Source organism: Oncorhynchus nerka, linkage group LG26, assembly GCF_034236695.1.
Source record: "Oncorhynchus nerka isolate Pitt River linkage group LG26, Oner_Uvic_2.0, whole genome shotgun sequence".
Lineage (NCBI taxonomy): Eukaryota > Metazoa > Chordata > Actinopteri > Salmoniformes > Salmonidae > Oncorhynchus > Oncorhynchus nerka.
In genome coordinates this window covers 29,728,740-29,749,239 of record NC_088421.1, presented here as the reverse complement: position 1 = coordinate 29,749,239, position 20,500 = coordinate 29,728,740, and the positions used below count along the sequence as shown (strand labels likewise).

Sequence of the window (20,500 nt, the reverse complement as noted above, 5' to 3'; positions counted from 1 at the left end):
TTCTGCTGGATGGTCTCATTGGTGAACTCTGCCTGTCATTCTGACTGGATGGTCCCATCGGTCAACTGCCTGTCATTCTGACTGGATGGTCTCATTGGTCAACTGCCTGTCATTCTGACTGGATGGTCTCATTGGTCAACTGCCTGTCATTCTGACTGGATGGTCTCATTGGTCAACTGCCTGTCATTCTGACTGGATGGTCTCATTGGTCAACTGCCTGTCATTCTGACTGGATGGTCCCAAACGGTCAACTGCCTGTCATTCTGACTAGATGGTCTCATTGGTCAACTGCCTGTCATTCTGACTGGATGGTCTCATTGGTCAACTGCCTGTCATTCTGACTGGATGGTCTCATTGGTCAACTGCCTGTCATTCTGACTGGATGGTCTCATTGGTCAACTGCCTGTCATTCTGACTGGATGGTCTCATTGGTCAACTCTGCCTGTCATTCTGACTGGATGGTCCCATCAGTCAACTGCCTGTCATTCTGACATTCTGGTCCCATCAGTCAACTGCCTGTCATTCTGACTGGTTGGTCTCATTGGTCAACTCTGCCTGTCATTCTGACTGGATGGTCCCATCAGTCAACTGCCTGTCATTCTGACATTCTGGTCCCATCAGTCAACTGCCTGTCATTCTGACTGGTTGGTCTCATTGGTCAACTCTGCCTGTCATTCTGACTGGATGGTCCAATCAGTTAACTGCCTGTCATTCTGACATTCTGGTCCCATCAGTCAACTGCCTGTCATTCTGACTGGATGGTCTCATTGGTCAACTCTGCCTGTCATTCTGACTGGATGGTCCCATCAGTCAACTGCCTGTCATTCTGACATTCTGGTCCCATCAGTCAACTGCCTGTCATTCTGACTGGTTGGTCTCATTGGTCAACTCTGCCTGTCATTCTGACTGGATGGTCCCATCAGTCAACTGCCTGTCATTCTGACTAGATGGTCCCATCAGTCAACTGCCTGTCATTCTGACTGGATGGTCCCATCAGTCAACTGCCTGTCATTCTGACTGGATGGTCTCATTGGTCAACTCTGCCTGGATGGTCTCATTGGTCAACTCTGCCTGTCATTCTGACTGGATGGTCCCATCGGTCAACTGCCTGTCATTCTGACTAGATGGTCCCATCAGTCAACTGCCATTCATTCTGACTGGATGGTCCCATCAGTCAACTGCCTGTCATTCTGACTGGATGGTCCCATTGGTCAACTCTGCCTGTCATTCTGACTGGATGGTCCCATCAGTCAACTGCCTGTCATTCTGACTGGATGGTCCCATCAGTCAACTGCCTGTCATTCTGACATTCTGGTCCCATCAGTCAACTGCCTGTCATTCTGACTGGTTGGTCTTATTGGTCAACTCTGCCTGTCATTCTGACTGGATGGTCCCATCAGTCAACTGCCTGTCATTCTGACATTCTGGTCCCATCAGTCAACTGCCTGTCATTCTGACTGGATGGTCTCATTGGTCAACTCTGCCTGTCATTCTGACTGGATGGTCCCATCAGTCAACTGCCTGTCATTCTGACTGGATGGTCCCATCAGTCAACTGCCTGTCATTCTGACTAGATGGTCCCATCAGTCAACTGCCTGTCATTCTGACTGGATGGTCCCATCAGTCAACTGCCTGTCATTTTGACTGGATGGTCTCATTGGTCAACTCTGCCTGGATGGTCTCATTGGTCAACTCTGCCTGTCATTCTGACTGGATGGTCTCATTGGTCAACTCTGCCTGTCATTCTGACTGGATGGTCCCATCGGTCAACTGCCTGTCATTCTGACTAGATGGTCCCATCGGTCAACTGCCTGTCATTCTGACTGGATCGTCTCATTGGTCAACTGCCTGTCATTCTGACTGGATGGTCCCATCAGTCAACTGCCTGTCATTCTGACTGGATGGTCTCATTGGTCAACTCTGCCTGGATGGTCTCATTGGTCAACTCTGCCTGTCATTCTGACTGGATGGTCCCATCGGTCAACTGCCTGTCATTCTGACTAGATGGTCCCATCAGTCAACTGCCTGTCATTCTGACTGGATGGTCCCATCAGTCAACTGCCTGTCATTCTGACTGGATGGTCCCATTGGTCAACTCTGCCTGTCATTCTGACTGGATGGTCCCATCAGTCAACTGCCTGTCATTCTGACTAGATGGTCCCATCAGTCAACTGCCTGTCATTCTGACATTCTGGTCCCATCAGTCAACTGCCTGTCATTCTGACTGGTTGGTCTCATTGGTCAACTCTGCCTGTCATTCTGACTGGATGGTCCCATCAGTCAACTGCCTGTCATTCTGACATTCTGGTCCCATCAGTCAACTGCCTGTCATTCTGACATTCTGGTCCCATCAGTCAACTGCCTGTCATTCTGACTGGATGGTCCCATCAGTCAACTCCCTGTCATTCTGACTAGATGGTCCCTTCAGTCAACTGCCTGTCATTCTGACTGGATGGTCCCATCAGTCAACTGCCTGTCATTTTGACTGGATGGTCTCATTGGTCAACTCTGCCTGGATGGTCTCATTGGTCAACTCTGCCTGTCATTCTGACTGGATGGTCTCATTGGTCAACTCTGCCTGTCATTCTGACTGGATGGTCCCATCGGTCAACTGCCTGTCATTCTGACTGGATGGTCTCATTGGTCAACACTCTGTCATTCTGACTGGATGGTCTCATTGGTCAACTGCCTGTCATTCTGACTGGATGGTCTCATTGGTCAACTGCCTGTCATTCTGACTGGATGGTCCCAAACGGTCAACTGCCTGTCATTCTGACTAGATGGTCTCATTGGTCAACTGCCTGTCATTCTGACTGGATGGTCTCATTGGTCAACTGCCTGTCATTCTGACTGGATGGTCTCATTGGTCAACTGCCTGTCATTCTGACTGGATGGTCTCATTGGTCAACTGCCTGTCATTCTGACTAGATGGTCCCATCAGTCAACTGCCTGTCATTCTGACTGGATGGTCCCATCAGTCAACTGCCTGTCATTCTGACTGGATGGTCTCATTGGTCAACTCTGCCTGGATGGTCTCATTGGTCAACTCTGCCTGTCATTCTGACTGGATGGTCTCATTTGTCAACTCTGCCTGTCATTCTGACTGGATGGTCCCATCGGTCAACTGCCTGTCATTCTGACTAGATGGTCCCATCAGTCAACTGCCTGTCATTCTGCTGGATGGTCTCATTGGTGAACTCTGCCTGTCATTCTGACTGGATGGTCCCATCGGTCAACTGCCTGTCATTCTGACTGGATGGTCTCATTGGTCAACTGCCTGTCATTCTGACTGGATGGTCTCATTGGTCAACTGCCTGTCATTCTGACTGGATGGTCTCATTGGTCAACTGCCTGTCATTCTGACTGGATGGTCTCATTGGTCAACTGCCTGTCATTCTGACTGGATGGTCCCAAACGGTCAACTGCCTGTCATTCTGACTAGATGGTCTCATTGGTCAACTGCCTGTCATTCTGACTGGATGGTCTCATTGGTCAACTGCCTGTCATTCTGACTGGATGGTCTCATTGGTCAACTGCCTGTCATTCTGACTGGATGGTCTCATTGGTCAACTGCCTGTCATTCTGACTGGATGGTCTCATTGGTCAACTCTGCCTGTCATTCTGACTGGATGGTCCCATCAGTCAACTGCCTGTCATTCTGACATTCTGGTCCCATCAGTCAACTGCCTGTCATTCTGACTGGTTGGTCTCATTGGTCAACTCTGCCTGTCATTCTGACTGGATGGTCCCATCAGTCAACTGCCTGTCATTCTGACATTCTGGTCCCATCAGTCAACTGCCTGTCATTCTGACTGGTTGGTCTCATTGGTCAACTCTGCCTGTCATTCTGACTGGATGGTCCAATCAGTTAACTGCCTGTCATTCTGACATTCTGGTCCCATCAGTCAACTGCCTGTCATTCTGACTGGATGGTCTCATTGGTCAACTCTGCCTGTCATTCTGACTGGATGGTCCCATCAGTCAACTGCCTGTCATTCTGACATTCTGGTCCCATCAGTCAACTGCCTGTCATTCTGACTGGTTGGTCTCATTGGTCAACTCTGCCTGTCATTCTGACTGGATGGTCCCATCAGTCAACTGCCTGTCATTCTGACTAGATGGTCCCATCAGTCAACTGCCTGTCATTCTGACTGGATGGTCCCATCAGTCAACTGCCTGTCATTCTGACTGGATGGTCTCATTGGTCAACTCTGCCTGGATGGTCTCATTGGTCAACTCTGCCTGTCATTCTGACTGGATGGTCCCATCGGTCAACTGCCTGTCATTCTGACTAGATGGTCCCATCAGTCAACTGCCATTCATTCTGACTGGATGGTCCCATCAGTCAACTGCCTGTCATTCTGACTGGATGGTCCCATTGGTCAACTCTGCCTGTCATTCTGACTGGATGGTCCCATCAGTCAACTGCCTGTCATTCTGACTGGATGGTCCCATCAGTCAACTGCCTGTCATTCTGACATTCTGGTCCCATCAGTCAACTGCCTGTCATTCTGACTGGTTGGTCTTATTGGTCAACTCTGCCTGTCATTCTGACTGGATGGTCCCATCAGTCAACTGCCTGTCATTCTGACATTCTGGTCCCATCAGTCAACTGCCTGTCATTCTGACTGGATGGTCTCATTGGTCAACTCTGCCTGTCATTCTGACTGGATGGTCCCATCAGTCAACTGCCTGTCATTCTGACTGGATGGTCCCATCAGTCAACTGCCTGTCATTCTGACTAGATGGTCCCATCAGTCAACTGCCTGTCATTCTGACTGGATGGTCCCATCAGTCAACTGCCTGTCATTTTGACTGGATGGTCTCATTGGTCAACTCTGCCTGGATGGTCTCATTGGTCAACTCTGCCTGTCATTCTGACTGGATGGTCTCATTGGTCAACTCTGCCTGTCATTCTGACTGGATGGTCCCATCGGTCAACTGCCTGTCATTCTGACTAGATGGTCCCATCGGTCAACTGCCTGTCATTCTGACTGGATCGTCTCATTGGTCAACTGCCTGTCATTCTGACTGGATGGTCCCATCAGTCAACTGCCTGTCATTCTGACTGGATGGTCTCATTGGTCAACTCTGCCTGGATGGTCTCATTGGTCAACTCTGCCTGTCATTCTGACTGGATGGTCCCATCGGTCAACTGCCTGTCATTCTGACTAGATGGTCCCATCAGTCAACTGCCTGTCATTCTGACTGGATGGTCCCATCAGTCAACTGCCTGTCATTCTGACTGGATGGTCCCATTGGTCAACTCTGCCTGTCATTCTGACTGGATGGTCCCATCAGTCAACTGCCTGTCATTCTGACTAGATGGTCCCATCAGTCAACTGCCTGTCATTCTGACATTCTGGTCCCATCAGTCAACTGCCTGTCATTCTGACTGGTTGGTCTCATTGGTCAACTCTGCCTGTCATTCTGACTGGATGGTCCCATCAGTCAACTGCCTGTCATTCTGACATTCTGGTCCCATCAGTCAACTGCCTGTCATTCTGACTGGATGGTCTCATTGGTCAACTCTGCCTGTCATTCTGACTGGATGGTCCCATCAGTCAACTGCCTGTCATTCTGACATTCTGGTCCCATCAGTCAACTGCCTGTCATTCTGACTGGATGGTCCCATCAGTCAACTCCCTGTCATTCTGACTAGATGGTCCCATCAGTCAACTGCCTGTCATTCTGACTGGATGGTCCCATCAGTCAACTGCCTGTCATTTTGACTGGATGGTCTCATTGGTCAACTCTGCCTGGATGGTCTCATTGGTCAACTCTGCCTGTCATTCTGACTGGATGGTCTCATTGGTCAACTCTGCCTGTCATTCTGACTGGATGGTCCCATCGGTCAACTGCCTGTCATTCTGACTAGATGGTCCCATCGGTCAACTGCCTGTCATTCTGACTGGATCGTCTCATTGGTCAACTGCCTGTCATTCTGACTGGATGGTCTCATTGGTCAACTGCCTGTCATTCTGACTGGATGGTCTCATTGGTCAACTGCCTGTCATTCTGACTGGATGGTCTCATTGGTCAACTGCCTGTCATTCTGACTGGATGGTCTCATTGGTCAACTGCCTGTCATTCTGACTGGATGGTCTCATTGGTCAACTGCCTGTCATTCTGACTGGATGGTCTCATTGGTCAACTGCCTGTCATTCTGACTGGATGGTCTCATTGGTCAACTGCCTGTCATTCTGACTGGATGGTCCCAAACGGTCAACTGCCTGTCATTCTGACTAGATGGTCTCATTGGTCAACTGCCTGTCATTCTGACTGGATGGTCTCATTGGTCAACTGCCTGTCATTCTGACTGGATGGTCTCATTGGTCAACTGCCTGTCATTCTGACTGGATGGTCTCATTGGTCAACTGCCTGTCATTCTGACTGGATGGTCTCATTGGTCAACTGCCTGTCATTCTGACTGGATGATCTCATTGGTCAACTCTGCCTGTCATTCTGACTGGATGGTCCCATCAGTCAACTGCCTGTCATTCTGACATTCAGGTCCCATCAGTCAACTGCCTGTCATTCTGACTGGTTGGTCTCATTGGTCAACTCTGCCTGTCATTCTGACTGGATGGTCCCATCAGTCAACTGACTGTCATTCTGACTAGATGGTCCCATCAGTCAACTGCCTGTCATTCTGACTAGATGGTCCCATCAGTCAACTGCCTGTCATTCTGACTGGATGGTCCCATCAGTCAACTGCCTGTCATTCTGACTGGATGGTCTCATTGGTCAACTCTGCCTGGATGGTCTCATTGGTCAACTCTGCCTGTCATTCTGACTGGATGGTCCCATCAGTCAACTGCCTGTCATTCTGACTAGATGGTCCCATCAGTCAACTGCCTGTCATTCTGACTGGATGGTCCCATCAGTCAACTGCCTGTCATTCTGACTGGATGGTCTCATTGGTCAACTCTGCCTGGATGGTCTCATTGGTCAACTCTGCCTGTCATTCTGACTGGATGGTCTCATTGGTCAACTCTGCCTGTCATTCTGACTGGATGGTCCCATCGGTCAACTGCCTGTCATCCTGACTAGATGGTCCCATCGGTCAACTCTACCTGTCATTCTGACTGGATGGTCTCATTGGTCAACTCTGCCTGTCATTCTGACTGGATGGTCCCAACGGTCAAGTCTGCCTGTCATTCTGACTGGATGGTCCCATCGGTCAACTCTGCCTGTCATTCTGACTGGATGGTCTCATTGGTCAACTCTGCCTGTCATTCTGACTGGATGGTCCCATCGGTCAAGTCTGCCTGTCATTCTGACTGGATGGTCCCAACGGTCAAGTCTGCCTGTCATTCTGACTGGATGGTCCCATCGGTCAACTCTGCCTGTCATTCTGACTGGATGGTCCCATCGGTCAACTCTGCCTGTCATTCTGACTGGATGGTCCCATCGGTCAACTCTGCCTGTCATTCTGACTGGATGGTCCCATCGGTCAAGTCTGCCTGTCATTCTGACTGTACTGTCTGTGTCTGAAATGGCACCCTATTCCCTGCATTATGGTTTCATTTTGAACACAGCATGCGTCTTTGATCCAAGCTCTGTCTTTGTTCGCATAGGGCTCTGGTCAATAGTAGTTCACTACATAGGGCTCTGGTCAATAGTAGTTCACTACATATGGCTCTGGTCAATAGTAGTTCACTACATAGGGCTCTGGTCAATAGTAGTTCACTACATAGGGCTCTGGTCAATAGTAGTTCACTACATAGGGCTCTGGTCAATAGTAGTGCACTACATAGGGCTCTGGTCAATAGTAGTTCACTACATAGGGCTCTGGTCAATAGTAGTGCACTACATAGGGCTCTGGTCAATAGTAGTTCACTACATAGGGCTCTGGTCAATAGTAGTTCACTACATAGGCTGCCCTGGTCAGAACTGCACTACATATGAAATAGGGTGCCATTTCGGACAAACCCTGTCATTGTTCCTTGCTCAAGATCCTGTGAGGCAGCCTGAAGTGTCCCAGTTTTACGTTGGTACCTGAACCTCAGGAACAGCCACACAGAAGCAGCTGGCTACCCTTGTCTTTGAGATGGAAGCTAATAGAAAAAAAGGCTTTCTCCTAGATATAGAATTACTGTCCCCTTCCTCTGACACACTTACAAAATTCCCACGAATATGGTACATATGCTTGAGCATATCGCACACCCACACTCTCCTGCACATGTACGCACACACACACACACTCGCTCTCTCTCTCACACTCACACACACACACACACACACACACACACACACACACACACACACACACACACACACACACACACACACACACACACACACACACACACACACACACACTGTCACATTAGGCTCTGGAATAATGCTGAAACTATCTGTTAGAAACATCAAAATGAAAGACGTTTGATAGAAAACAAATGTTATCTGACATGCTAAAACCCATCATATTAAAATGATATAATTTAGTTGTATCTAGGATATAACCTTTCAAACAATACATTACTGACCAAAATCACATTATGGCTGCTGCCTCTGTACCACAATGCATTGGAACGCCCGTGATGAGGCACAGTATGACATGTTATTATGACATCTATCCCCCCTCCCCCCGCCCACACAGCACTTCCTGTCTGGGAATGTCAAAGGTCAAACATTAACAACATGTAATGGATTATATTACATAAAATTGTGCCAGGACTTTTTTTAAAAACGTTTTTATTTGTATGCAAAATCTACCACCCATCATACTCTTTCTCTCTCTCTGTTTTTCTGTTCGAGAGATTTTCACTGAATAGCACAGCACTAGTTATGAGTCAAGAGAACGACAGTGAGAGAGCAAGATAACGACAGGCAGAGAGATAGAGTGCATCATTCAGATCACAAACTCCAAAACATTTTCTTTTTTTCTTTTGTTGTTTTGTTGCAGTACAAGAAGTCCGTTTTTAATATTTCTTACTTTTTTGTTGCTTTTCTTCATCCGGTTTCTGTATTTACACGGTAGGAGTAGAGTAAGTACTGTAGTTTGTGTGGTTCATATGTACAGGGTTAGACTTGCGTAACGGCTGAAGTGGTTCCAACATTTAGAGTCCATTCTGTCACAACCACACATAGGTGACGTGGACACATCCATTGAAGAGGGCATCCATTCTTAAAGGGTGCACAATCTGTCCCTTAACAACCCTCCGGGTGATGCAACAGAAAGTCACCAAGATAACATATTCTTCTTCAAAGTTAGTAAAGCAGTCTTTAACTTTTCAAATGTCTGAAGAAAATAACAAAAAAGCCCAAATTAAAAAAAAGTCCTTGTCCGTTCCTCGAGTCCTAAAGATCTACCTCTTGACCCCTCAAACAGCCTTCCTGTCCTGTGGTGTACTTCCTAAGTCTCTCCTCTAGTTCTGTACATAAGAGTCAGTTCATAGCAAGATAAAATAAAGGCAACTACTCTTAGACAGCTCCAACTGCCTCTGTCTGAACAATTGTTCTGGCTTCTTTTTACTCAGATGGAGGGTTGTGTCTGATGTTCAGAAACAAGCACTTCTGTGAGTGAGTGAGCGTGTGTGTGTATGTCTGTGTGTGTGCGAATGCTCCAGTTTCTGTTCTGGCTGGGAAAATGTATTTTTGGCAACACTGAAGTAGCTTTCAGAGATTTTTTTCCTATGGTATAATAGGCTACTACAGTATATCCCCTGTCTCCACAGCTAACTACGCCGAGCAAATGAACAAAAAGAGAGATGGAACATGAAAAAGGGAAAGAGAAAAGGGAACTAGAAAATGAGACCAATTTCTCGAGAGGAATGTTTGTAGAAATTCAGTGAAATTAAATAAAAATGGACTTTGAACAAAGTTAAGTTGAGAAATATCTGTAGCTCTGTAGGAGTAAGGTATAAGGGGTTTGTTGGATTGGTACATTCAGAGTGCTGGACCTGGCATCTGTCTGCTGCGTGCCATGAGAAAGGGGGATGTTGAAGAGAGAGAAGGAGAGAGCGGGTGAATGTTCCAGAGAAGAACAACTCAGCCATCACTCATCTCCACCAGACAGCGGAGGTTCTCTAGGATAAGACTGTTGCCGTGGAGACAGCTAAACTCTCCTTAAATGTACATTTGCTCGCTCATCTTTCAATACAAATAAAGAGGGAAAAAAAGGCAACCAATCAAGCAGGAAGTGGAGAGGAGCGAGAGAAAGAGAGAGAGGCGGGTTCTGAAGAGGCAACCAGCCAGCCTTCCTCCTCATCCTCATCATCTTGGTCCCTGTCCGCATCCTCGCGGTTCCAGTCACAGGCTGGTGACCAGCTGCATCTGTCCGTCTCCCTCGCTGTGGGTGGGCTCCTGGCTGAGGTGCCCCTCCCCCTCCCTACTGGGCCTCCTGGGGGGCGGGGCCTGGTAGAAGGTCTGCATGGGTGCTCCTCGAGACCCCAGGGCGGGCCTCCCAGAGCTGTAATAGAGCTCCTCAGGGGGCTGGGCCGAGCGGGGCACCACCTCCAGGGGCTCGGGGCTACTGTCCGGGTAGGGCGAGTCTCGCAGGTTGGTGATGCTGGTGTACAGGGAGTCCCTGGCGGGAGAGTCAGGGCCCTGTCCCCCAGAACCCTGGCCTCCGGCGCTGTGCCCACTGTGGCCGCTGTGGCCCAGGCTCTCTGTGAGGTCGGCCGTGTAGCTCTCTGACTCCTCGGGGTCAGACTGGTAAAGGACAGACTGGGCTCTCTGCAGTAGCAGTGGCTCCTCCAGGGCTTTGTAGAGCAGCTCCACGTCCTGCGGCGTCCTCTGGCGCCCGCCTTCTCTGGACAGGAAGTCCTCGTCGTCGTCCAGGCTGATGCTCGGCTCTGGCACAGCTACTCCCGTGCCTCGGCCTACTCCGCCGTGAGGAGGGCCCCTCGCCAGACTACCACAGACCCTATCCCCGCCCCCAGCTCCTGCCCCACGCAGGTTGTTGTGCACCAGCTCAGAGATGATCATCTTCTCGAAGGCAGCTGCGTCAGACAGGTTGCGCCGTATTCCGTCCCCGCCCAGGGTTTCAGACCCGCGGGGGTTGAGGAGGGGAGGGGGGGTGTCTGCACACCCCATGCCCCCGCCCAGGAAGTCACAGCTGCCCCCGCCACCGCCCACCGGCCCCACGCTGCGGAGGGAGTAGCTGTTGTTGAAGTTACCATTGAGGGGCAGGGTGTCCATACCACATGGATCACGGGCCTTACACAGAATGTTCTCTGCACAAACACACAGCACACACAACACATAGGGGTTATTAAATAGAGTTAGGACTTAAACATTATTATTTGGAGAAAATATAAAATTTGTGTAAACACTATAATACACACTGATAGTAACATAAAGGTTTATAGATGTGGACATACTTGGGTCACGGAAGGTTCCTGTAGATCCATGGAGAAGCCACAAAGAAAGGAATGAAAAATACTGGTGAGTGAGTCACTTTTACTCCTCCTCTCTCCTCCTCTCTCTCTTTCGCTCTATTTTGCTCTCCCTCTCTCTACAATCAATAGCTTTTATTGCTATGATAAAGACCAACAAGAGAACACATCAGTCAATAATACCCACAACAAAAGTCAAACCACTCAAACAAATATACAAGCCAATGTATTAGCCAGTAAGAGGCTTTGAAGCCACCGGTCAGCCATTTAGGCATTCTTCAGAAGAAGCAGTCCTCCATAGGAATTCATGGAATTATACAGTATGTTAATTCAATGTTTCAAGGACACAATGACATGTATTTTTAAGTATTTTGATGTTGTAGTGGGGTCAGTAATGTCAGAACCAAAAATGATATATATTTTTTATTTTATGTTTAGCTCTATAATATAATAAACGTGACAAAAACAAATGTAGACATTAATAAATGCTTTTCCATAGCTTCCCCCAAAAATGTTTACAACGGTGAGGGTGTGCCAAGATGGAGGAGTGGTGGCTTCAAAACAGTGCCTCCTGTTAGTCATCTAGTGTAAATCATCTATAAATCATTGATAAAGCACAGGCACACAAACGGCCTCATAAACAAACACACAACTTGTAGTTTTTACATGATAATCCACCATCATTTACACCACACACACACACACACACACACACACACACACAAACCACTGTAGTATATTCTGCTGTCTGTGAGCCTGTGATTCAGTACATCCATAATGCATGCACCACCATCTCATAAAGTAGCAGTAATGCTTATTCTACGACGCGCATTCAACACACCAAAATATGTTGTGATTTTCCTCCCAAATTGCCATCACAGGGTGATCGCATCGAATTGAGAGGCATGGCGAGGCATGGCTTCCCTAAGCAAATCTGCGTTAGACTGCGGTTCGGTGTGGATTTAATTTTTAATGCGTGGTATGATTTTAATCAAGACTCGTCGGCTGTTGCTATGGCGGTGGTGGAAGGGCTAATTAGACATTCTAATGAAGTACACTTCCTACTTCCTCTCCGGGTTCTAAAAATGTCCCTGCCGCTGCTGAGCCGGACCCCGTGGCCGTCAGGCTGCCTGACGCATTGTGCAGAGAGTGTTTAAAATATTAAACAGAGATGCTGTCTACAATTTCAGGCCTCTACTACGACACAACAGGCTGCTACTATAGTAACTCTCTACTGGCTGGCACACTCCCTCTCAGTCAGGCAGGGAGCACACAGATAGAGAGGAGGGAGCACAGAGCAAGTACTCTGGATAGCTCTACTACTTAAGACCTACAGTATTATGAGAGTACTCTGGATAGCGCCTCTACTTAAGACCTACAGTATTATGAGAGGACTCTGGATAGCGCCTCTACTTAAGACCTACAGTATTATGAGAGGACTCTGGATAGCGCCTCCATTTAAGAACTATAGTATTATGAGAGTCCTCTGGATAGCGCCTCCATTTAAGACCTACAGTAATATGAGAGTACTCTGGATAGCTCTACTACTTAAGACCTACAGTACTATGAGAGTACTCTGGATAGCGCCTCTACTTAAGACCTACAGTATTATGAGAGTACACTGGATAGCTCTACTACTTAAGACCTACAGTAATATGAGAGTACTCTGGATAGCTCTACTACTTAAGACCTACAGTACTATGAGAGTACTCTGGATAGCGCCTCTACTTAAGACCTACAGTATTATGAGAGTACTCTGGATAGCGCCTCTACTTAAGACCTACAGTACTATGAGAGTACTCTGGATAGCGCCTCTACTTAAGACCTACAGTACTATGAGAGTACTCTGGATAGCGCCTCTACTTAAGACCTACAGTATTATGAGAGTACTCTGGATAGCGCCTCTACTTAAGACCTACAGTATTATGAGAGTACTCTGGATAGCTCTACTACTTAAGACCTACAGTACTATGAGAGTACTCTGGATAGCGCCTCTACTTAAGACCTACAGTATTATGAGAGTACTCTGGATAGCACCTCTACTTAAGACCTACAGTATTATGAGAGGACTCTGGATAGCGCCTCTACTTAAGACCTACAGTATTATGAGAGTACTCTGGATAGCTCTACTACTTAAGACCTACAGTACTATGAGAGTACTCTGGATAGCTCTACTACTTAAAGACCTACAGTACTATGAGAGTACTCTGGATAGCTCTACTACTTAAGACCTACAGTACAATGAGAGTACTCTGGATAGCTCTACTACTTAAGACCTACAGTACTATGAGAGTACTCTGGATTGTAAAGTGGCTGTTCCACTGGATGTCATAAGGTGAAAGCACCAATTTGTAAGTCGCTCTGGATAAGAGCGTCTGCTAAATGACTTAAATGTAAATGTAATAGCTCTACTACTTAAGACCTACAGTAATATGAGAGTACTCTGGATAGCGCCTCTACTTAAGACCTACAGTATTATGAGAGTACTCTGGATAGTGCCTCTACTTAAGACCTACAGTATTATGAGAGTACTCTGGATAGCTCTACTACTTAAGACCTACAGTACTATGAGAGTACTCTGGATAGCTCTACTACTTAAGACCTACAGTAATATGAGAGTACTCTGGATAGCGCCTCTACTTAAGACCTACAGTATTATGAGAGTACTCTGGATAGCGCCTCTACTTAAGACCTACAGTATTATGAGAGTATTCTGGATAGCGCCTCTACTTAAGACCTACAGTATTATGAGAGTACTCTGGATAGCTCTACTACTTAAGACCTACAGTACTATGAGAGTACTCTGGATAGCTCTACTGTAAAAATAGGGAATACAAAGTAGGACTATCACCTAAGGGCTACTGCCAGAAGATCTATCTAGTATACTACAATTGAAGTCGGAGGTTTACATACACCTTAGCCAAATACATTTAATCGTAGTAAAAATTCCCTGTATTAGGTCAATTAGGATCACAGCTTTATTTTAAGAATGTGAAATGTCAGAACAATAATAGAGAAAATGATTTATTTCAGGTTCTATTTCTTTCATCACATTCCCATTGGATCAGAAGTTAACATACACTCAATTAGTATTTGGTAGCATTGCCTTTAAATTGTTTAACTTGGGTCAACCTTTTCGGGTAGCCTTCCACAACCTTCCCACCACAAGTTGGGTGAATTTTGGCCCATTCGTCCTGACAGAGCTGGTGTAACTGAGTCAGGTTTGTTGGCCTCCTTGCTCGCACATGCTTTTCAGGTCTGTCCACACATTTTCTATAGGGTGGAGGTCAGGGCTTTGTGATGGCCACTCCAATACCTTGACTTTGTTGTCCTTAAGCCATTTTGCCACAACTTTGGAAGTATGCTTGAGGTCATTGTCCATTTGGAAGACCCATTTGTGACCAAGCTTTAACTTCTTGACTGATGTCTTGAGATGTTGCTTCAATATATCCACATAATTTTCCTATCTCATGATGCCATCTATTTTGTGAAGTGCACCAGTCCCTCCTTCAGCAAAGCACCCCCACAACATGATGCTGCCAGCCCCGTGCTTCACGGTTGGGATGGTGATCTTTGGCTTGCAAGCCTCCCCCTTTTTCCTCCAAACATAACGATGGCCATTATGGCCAAACAGTTCTATTTTTGTTTCATTAGACCAGAGGACATTTATCCAAGAAGTACCATCTTCGTCCCCATGTGCAGTTGCAAACCGTAGTCTGGCTGTTTTTAATGGCGGTTTTGGAGCAGTGGCTTCTTCCTTGCTGAGTGGCCTTTCAGGTTATGACGATATAGGACTTGTTTTACTGTTGATATAGATACTTTTGTACCTGTTTCCTCCAGCATCTTCACAAGGTCCTTTGCTGTTGTTCTGGGATTGCGTACATGGCGTTTATACTTGCGTACTATTGTTTGTACAGATGAACGTGGTAACTTCAGGCATTTGGAAATTGCTCCCAAGGATGAACCAGACTTGTGGAGGTCTACAATTGTTTTCTGAGGTCTTGGCTGATTTCTTTTCCTTTTCCCATGATGTCAAGCAAAGAGGCACTGAGTTTAAAGGTAGGCCTTATAATACATCCATAGCTCCAAATGAAATCAGAAACTTCTAAAGCCATGACATAATTTTCTGGAATTTTCCAAGCTGTTTAAAGGCACAGTCAACTTAGTGTATGTAAACTTCTAACCCACTGGAATTGTGATACAGTGAATTATAAGTGAAATAATCTGTCTGTAAACAATTGTTGTAAAAATGAATTGTGTCATGCACGTTTCTAAAACTAGTTTGTTAACAAGAAATTTGTGGAGTGGTTGAAAAATGAGTTTTAGTAACTCCAACCTAAGTGTATGTAAACTTCCGACTTCAACAGTATATACACTGAGTGTACAAAACATTAAGGACACATTCCTAATATTGAGTTCCAAACAGATGCGCCTGGCACCTACTACCATACCTGGTTCAAAGGCACTTACATTTTTTGTCTTGCCCATTCACCCTCTGAAAGGTCCACATACATAATCCATGTCTCAATTGTCTCAAGGCTTAAACATCCTTCTTTAATCGGTCTCCTGCCCTTCATCTACACTGATTGAAGTGGATTTAACAACTGACATCAATAAGGGATCATAGCTTTAATCTGGATTCACCTGGTCAGTCTATGTCATGGAAAGAGCAGGTGTTCTTAATGTTTTGTACACTCCGTGTATTTCTAGTATCTAAGTCTTACAATCAAAATGCTCCATAAACCCGAACAACTCAGATACATGAATCTGAATGGAGTCCAGTGTCCCAATCACTCTAGCCACCGCTGTCTGCTGCTGTTCTCAGTGAATTATCACAGCATTACAACTGTATGTGACACATTTACTCTGGGGAGAGTCTGAGAAGGGAAGCTGTCCCCAAGATTTCTCCTTCAGTCACAGATGAAGCTTTACTTCTAATCAATTTCTGCTTCTTCATATCAACAAGGCAGGATTAGAGACCTGGCCAGATGGCTAGGCAGTTGGCACGGCTTTCTCTCTCTCTACTGCTGAATCCGTCTGACAGATACATACACTCACCGCCAGTGAAACAGACACACACTTTTCCCATCCTCCACACACAATGAGGCATAAAAAGACTAACAGACAGAAAAATATTTAGACGCAAAAAATAAGAAAATATATTTGCATAATATGCAGAAGCACACGCACTACGGACATACACACACACACACACACACTAAGGTTTACTTACCGGTTGAGTTGAAGACACCAGGAGAAGGGGGAGTGAAGCTCTCAGCTAGTAGGGTGTTGTAGGGAGAGGTGCCGGTACGGGTCTGTAACACTGGGTTGGTCAGGAGGTGGTTTCCCATGGTGGCTAAGAGAAAGCGATAAAACATCATAACCATCTACTTTACCATAAACATATACTTTACCATAAACATCTAATTTACCATAAATATATACTTTACCATAAACATCTACTTTACCATAAACATCTTTTTAGGTTTGTTTTGGTATATTAACAACATTTTATATGATAATACAAAAATATAACAGACAATATAATTAGAGGCACTGTATAAATGTCATAACAATGCCTCAAAATATAATACATAATGAATATTACACATAATACATAATTAACATTATACATAGTAATACAGGCCATTGACAGGTTATTCAAAAAGATGTTAAATTCCTATTCAAATCGATTGACAGTAATGTTCTACAGAGTAATGTATTTGACAGGACACCCCTGAATGTGTTACCTTGCTATTGTAACCTTTGAGTAAAATACATTTCCTGCGGAAAGGTGCTGTTTGCAGGCAGCGTTGCCATTTGGAATATTGTTCTGTATCTTACCACGTAGTCGAAGGGAGAATACTAATGCATATCATTACGTAGTCAGAGAGTGCAGTCATTGAAACACAGTTCATTTCACAGTGAAATGCGAATGCCACCTTTAGACAAATATAATTCAAAGAAATGGAACATTGAGAATGTTCTATAATGCCCATGTATGGCTTCAGCCCCAGGCGGTCGAATAGAAATGCCATGAAATTAAAAATAGGACAGCATGACGGAGAGTGGTCTAAGGCGAAGTGCAACCATCAGGTCTCAACCAAACCATTCATCACAGAGACAATGAGAAAGACAGAAATTCACAGAGAGAATTTCACACTAAAACACTCACATTCTTTCATTTCTTTGTTAGTTCGTTCACACATCAACTCCCTCATTCAACTCACTCTCCAATTCTTTCTCCAGCTCTCTACCTTACGCACACAGTCACTCTTTTATCCCCTCTCTCATTCTCTCTCTCTCTCTCTCTCTCTCTCTCGCTCTCTTGTCCCTGTCTCTCTCCACACCAAATTACTCAGGATTAGCTGTCCAGAAACACCTGGAAAGAATATCCTGTCGACAATTTAAAAACAACAACTTTTAAGAGAGGAGGAAGCCTCATCACGCCTTGTCTCCTGGACAGATCACTATTGTCTGAAGAGAAACAAGTTGATAAAGAAGTTAAGTGGGGAAATCAAAGAGATAAGAGATGCCAGCGATAACAACGAAGACAGCGGCTCTCGCCGAGATTCGTCCCATTTAATTATTGCTCCATGATAGCGTCTCTCCTTCTCTTTACTTCTCGCTTTCGCTCTGTCTCTCGAATGGCGCGGCCATCTTTCGCTTTCTGCCAACAATGACAAACATTTCTCAAACGCTTGGGAAAAGAAAGGACTTCACACTTGGCAGCGCCTTTGTTTAGCGTTTCTCCCTCTAGCTCTATCCCTCCTCTATCCCTCCTCTATCCGTCCTTCACCTACCCCTCCTACTCTCTTTATCCCAGCTTCCTCTGTCCCTCACATCCTCCTTCCACTTTCCCTATAAACTGAGTATACAAAACATTAAGAACACCTGCTTTTTCCATGACAGACTGACCAGGTAAATCCAGGTGAAAGCGTATTGATGTCACTTGTTAAATCCACTTTAATCAGTGTAGATGAAGGAGAGGAGACCGGTTAAAGAAGGATTTTTAAGCCTTGAGACATGGATTGTGTATAGGGTACGGTAGCATGTGCCAGGTGCACCGGTTTGTGTCAAGAACTGCAACGCTGCTGGATTTTTCACGCTCAACAGTTTGCCGTGTTTATCAAGAATGGTCCACCACCCAATGGACCTCCAGCCAACTTGACACAACGGTGGAAAGCATTGGAGTCAACATGGGCCAGCATCCCTGTGGAACGCTTTCAACACCTTGCAGAGTGGATATTGGGAAGGTGTTTCTAATGTTTGGTATACTCAGTGTATACTTTTTCCTCCGTGATGTCAGTTTCAGGAAAGCGAATCTCCTTCCCCTCCCCTCCTCTCTTCTTACTCTCTCCTCCTCTCCTCGCACCCCCTCCCTGACTTGTTCCTGTCACTCTCTTCAATAAGACTAATTACCCCCAGCCAGCTCGTACGCTAATCAGTTCATTAAAAACAAAATGGATGAAATTAACATAAAGAGTGACGGTTGATTTAGCGACTACCTCTTTGTCATCATCAACTCTTCCCTCCCTCCCAGATAATTCTGATCCCCATGACGATGGCTGCCACGGCGACGGTATGCCACCGGCTGCTCAGGCTATTGCTCGTGTCAATGTACACTGGCTCCTCTTCCTCGCTCTCTGTCTCTGACAGTAGACTCAGCGGTGCTCCTACTTCGTTCTGCCTGTCTGTCTGTCAGTTCTGATGAGCCTGCCATAGAGGTGTGCGTGATTGGAGAGGGGGACAGCAGGGGGTTAGAGGGGGGTTAAGGGAGTGGGGAGTCTCACCACGGTTGAGTGAAGGAGTACTGTTGATGTCTCCCGCCATGAAGGAAGATTCCGTCTGCTTCCGAACCGTGTCGTTCCACATCCTGCGGATCCGACTCTGGAACGCCGGAGAAGAGAAGCACACAGTGAAGCAAAACAAGACAGACAGAGAGGAATTAACAAGACAGACAGAGAGGAATTAACAAGACAGACAGACAGGAATTAACAAGACAGACAGACAGATAGATAGACAGACAGGAATAAACAATATGATATGATATTGTAACTATGTGAGGCTGGAACACTGCCAAGCTTGCATGGATCTGTCTAAAACTATCAAGCAAACACATACATGCCACCAGAGATACATGAAGTAAATAAGCTCACGCAGTAGGCATACTAACATAAACAAGTTAATGCACGCAGATAAACAACATCAGATTGAGACGTGGTAGATCCAAATAGAGATGATATTAGATTTGTGAAGCGTGTGATAGCCGGTATGTCAACTGTAGAAAGAGTGTATGGTGTGCGTGTGTTTAGAGTGTTGTCAAAGAGAATTAGGTATGGGACAGGCCTACACTTTGTAGATTGGTGCGTGTACCCGTAATCTGTGGGTTTGTGTATGGCATGATGTGGCCTGTGTGTGCACCCATGTAGTCCCTTAGAGTCTGTGCGTGTATGCATGCGTGCACATGTGCGTGTGTGTATGTCCGTTCACTGACCTGTCTGTGTGCGGCAGCGTGGCGGGCCTGGTTGCCAGTGTAGTAGCGGTTGTTGGCACGCAGGGCAGAGTTCTTCAGGGAGCCGTGGGAGCTGGTGGTGGAGACTTTATGTTGTTGTCTACTGGCTGCAGCAGTGTTACTGAGTGACGTGGTTAGAGACATGCACTTACTGTACTCCTTATGCACCTGCATGGAGAGAGAGGCAAACATGGCTTAGACACACGCATGTAAGCTGTAGACTGTTTCTGCATACATACACCTAGTGGTTACTAGTGGTGCCTAGTGGTTAGAGTCGGCTGTTTATTCACATGCACCTGCCCTAGTAACCAGCAGATAATAACCCATCCTCAACCGCCCAACTATATGTGATAAAGTGAAAATCTGTACCGGAACCGCTAATATAGAAAATGTGCTGTAGGCTACAGTCAAAGATGGCGGAACAATTTTTTGACAGGGGGTGCAAGACAGGGGGTCCAAGAGCGTTGGACTAGTAACCAGCAGGTAGCCTAGTGGTTAGAGCGTTGGACTAGTAACCAGCAGGTAGCCTAGTGGTTAGAGCGTTGGACTAGTAACCAGCAGGTAGCCTAGTGGTTAGAGCGTTGGACTAGTAACCAGCAGGTAGCCTAGTGGTTAGAGCGTTGGACCTAGTAACCAGCAG

At 46.2% G+C, this 20,500-nt stretch overlaps 1 protein-coding gene across 1 annotated transcript in view; it reads right to left on the bottom strand.

The window, feature by feature from the left end:
- Positions 1-8,647: 8,647 nt before the first annotated feature.
- LOC115124040 (adhesion G protein-coupled receptor L1-like) overlaps positions 8,648-20,500 on the bottom strand; it is a 94,329-nt gene continuing 82,476 nt past the window's right edge. Inside the window, exons 21-25 of the mRNA XM_065010951.1 lie at positions 19,843-20,028; positions 19,139-19,235; positions 16,579-16,701; positions 11,331-11,348; positions 8,648-11,183 (exon numbers count right to left, since the gene is read on the bottom strand). Coding sequence (XP_064867023.1) covers positions 10,258-11,183; positions 11,331-11,348; positions 16,579-16,701; positions 19,139-19,235; positions 19,843-20,028 — 1,350 coding nt within the window. The 3' untranslated portion in view covers positions 8,648-10,257. The remainder of the gene's footprint in view (positions 11,184-11,330; positions 11,349-16,578; positions 16,702-19,138; positions 19,236-19,842; positions 20,029-20,500) is intronic.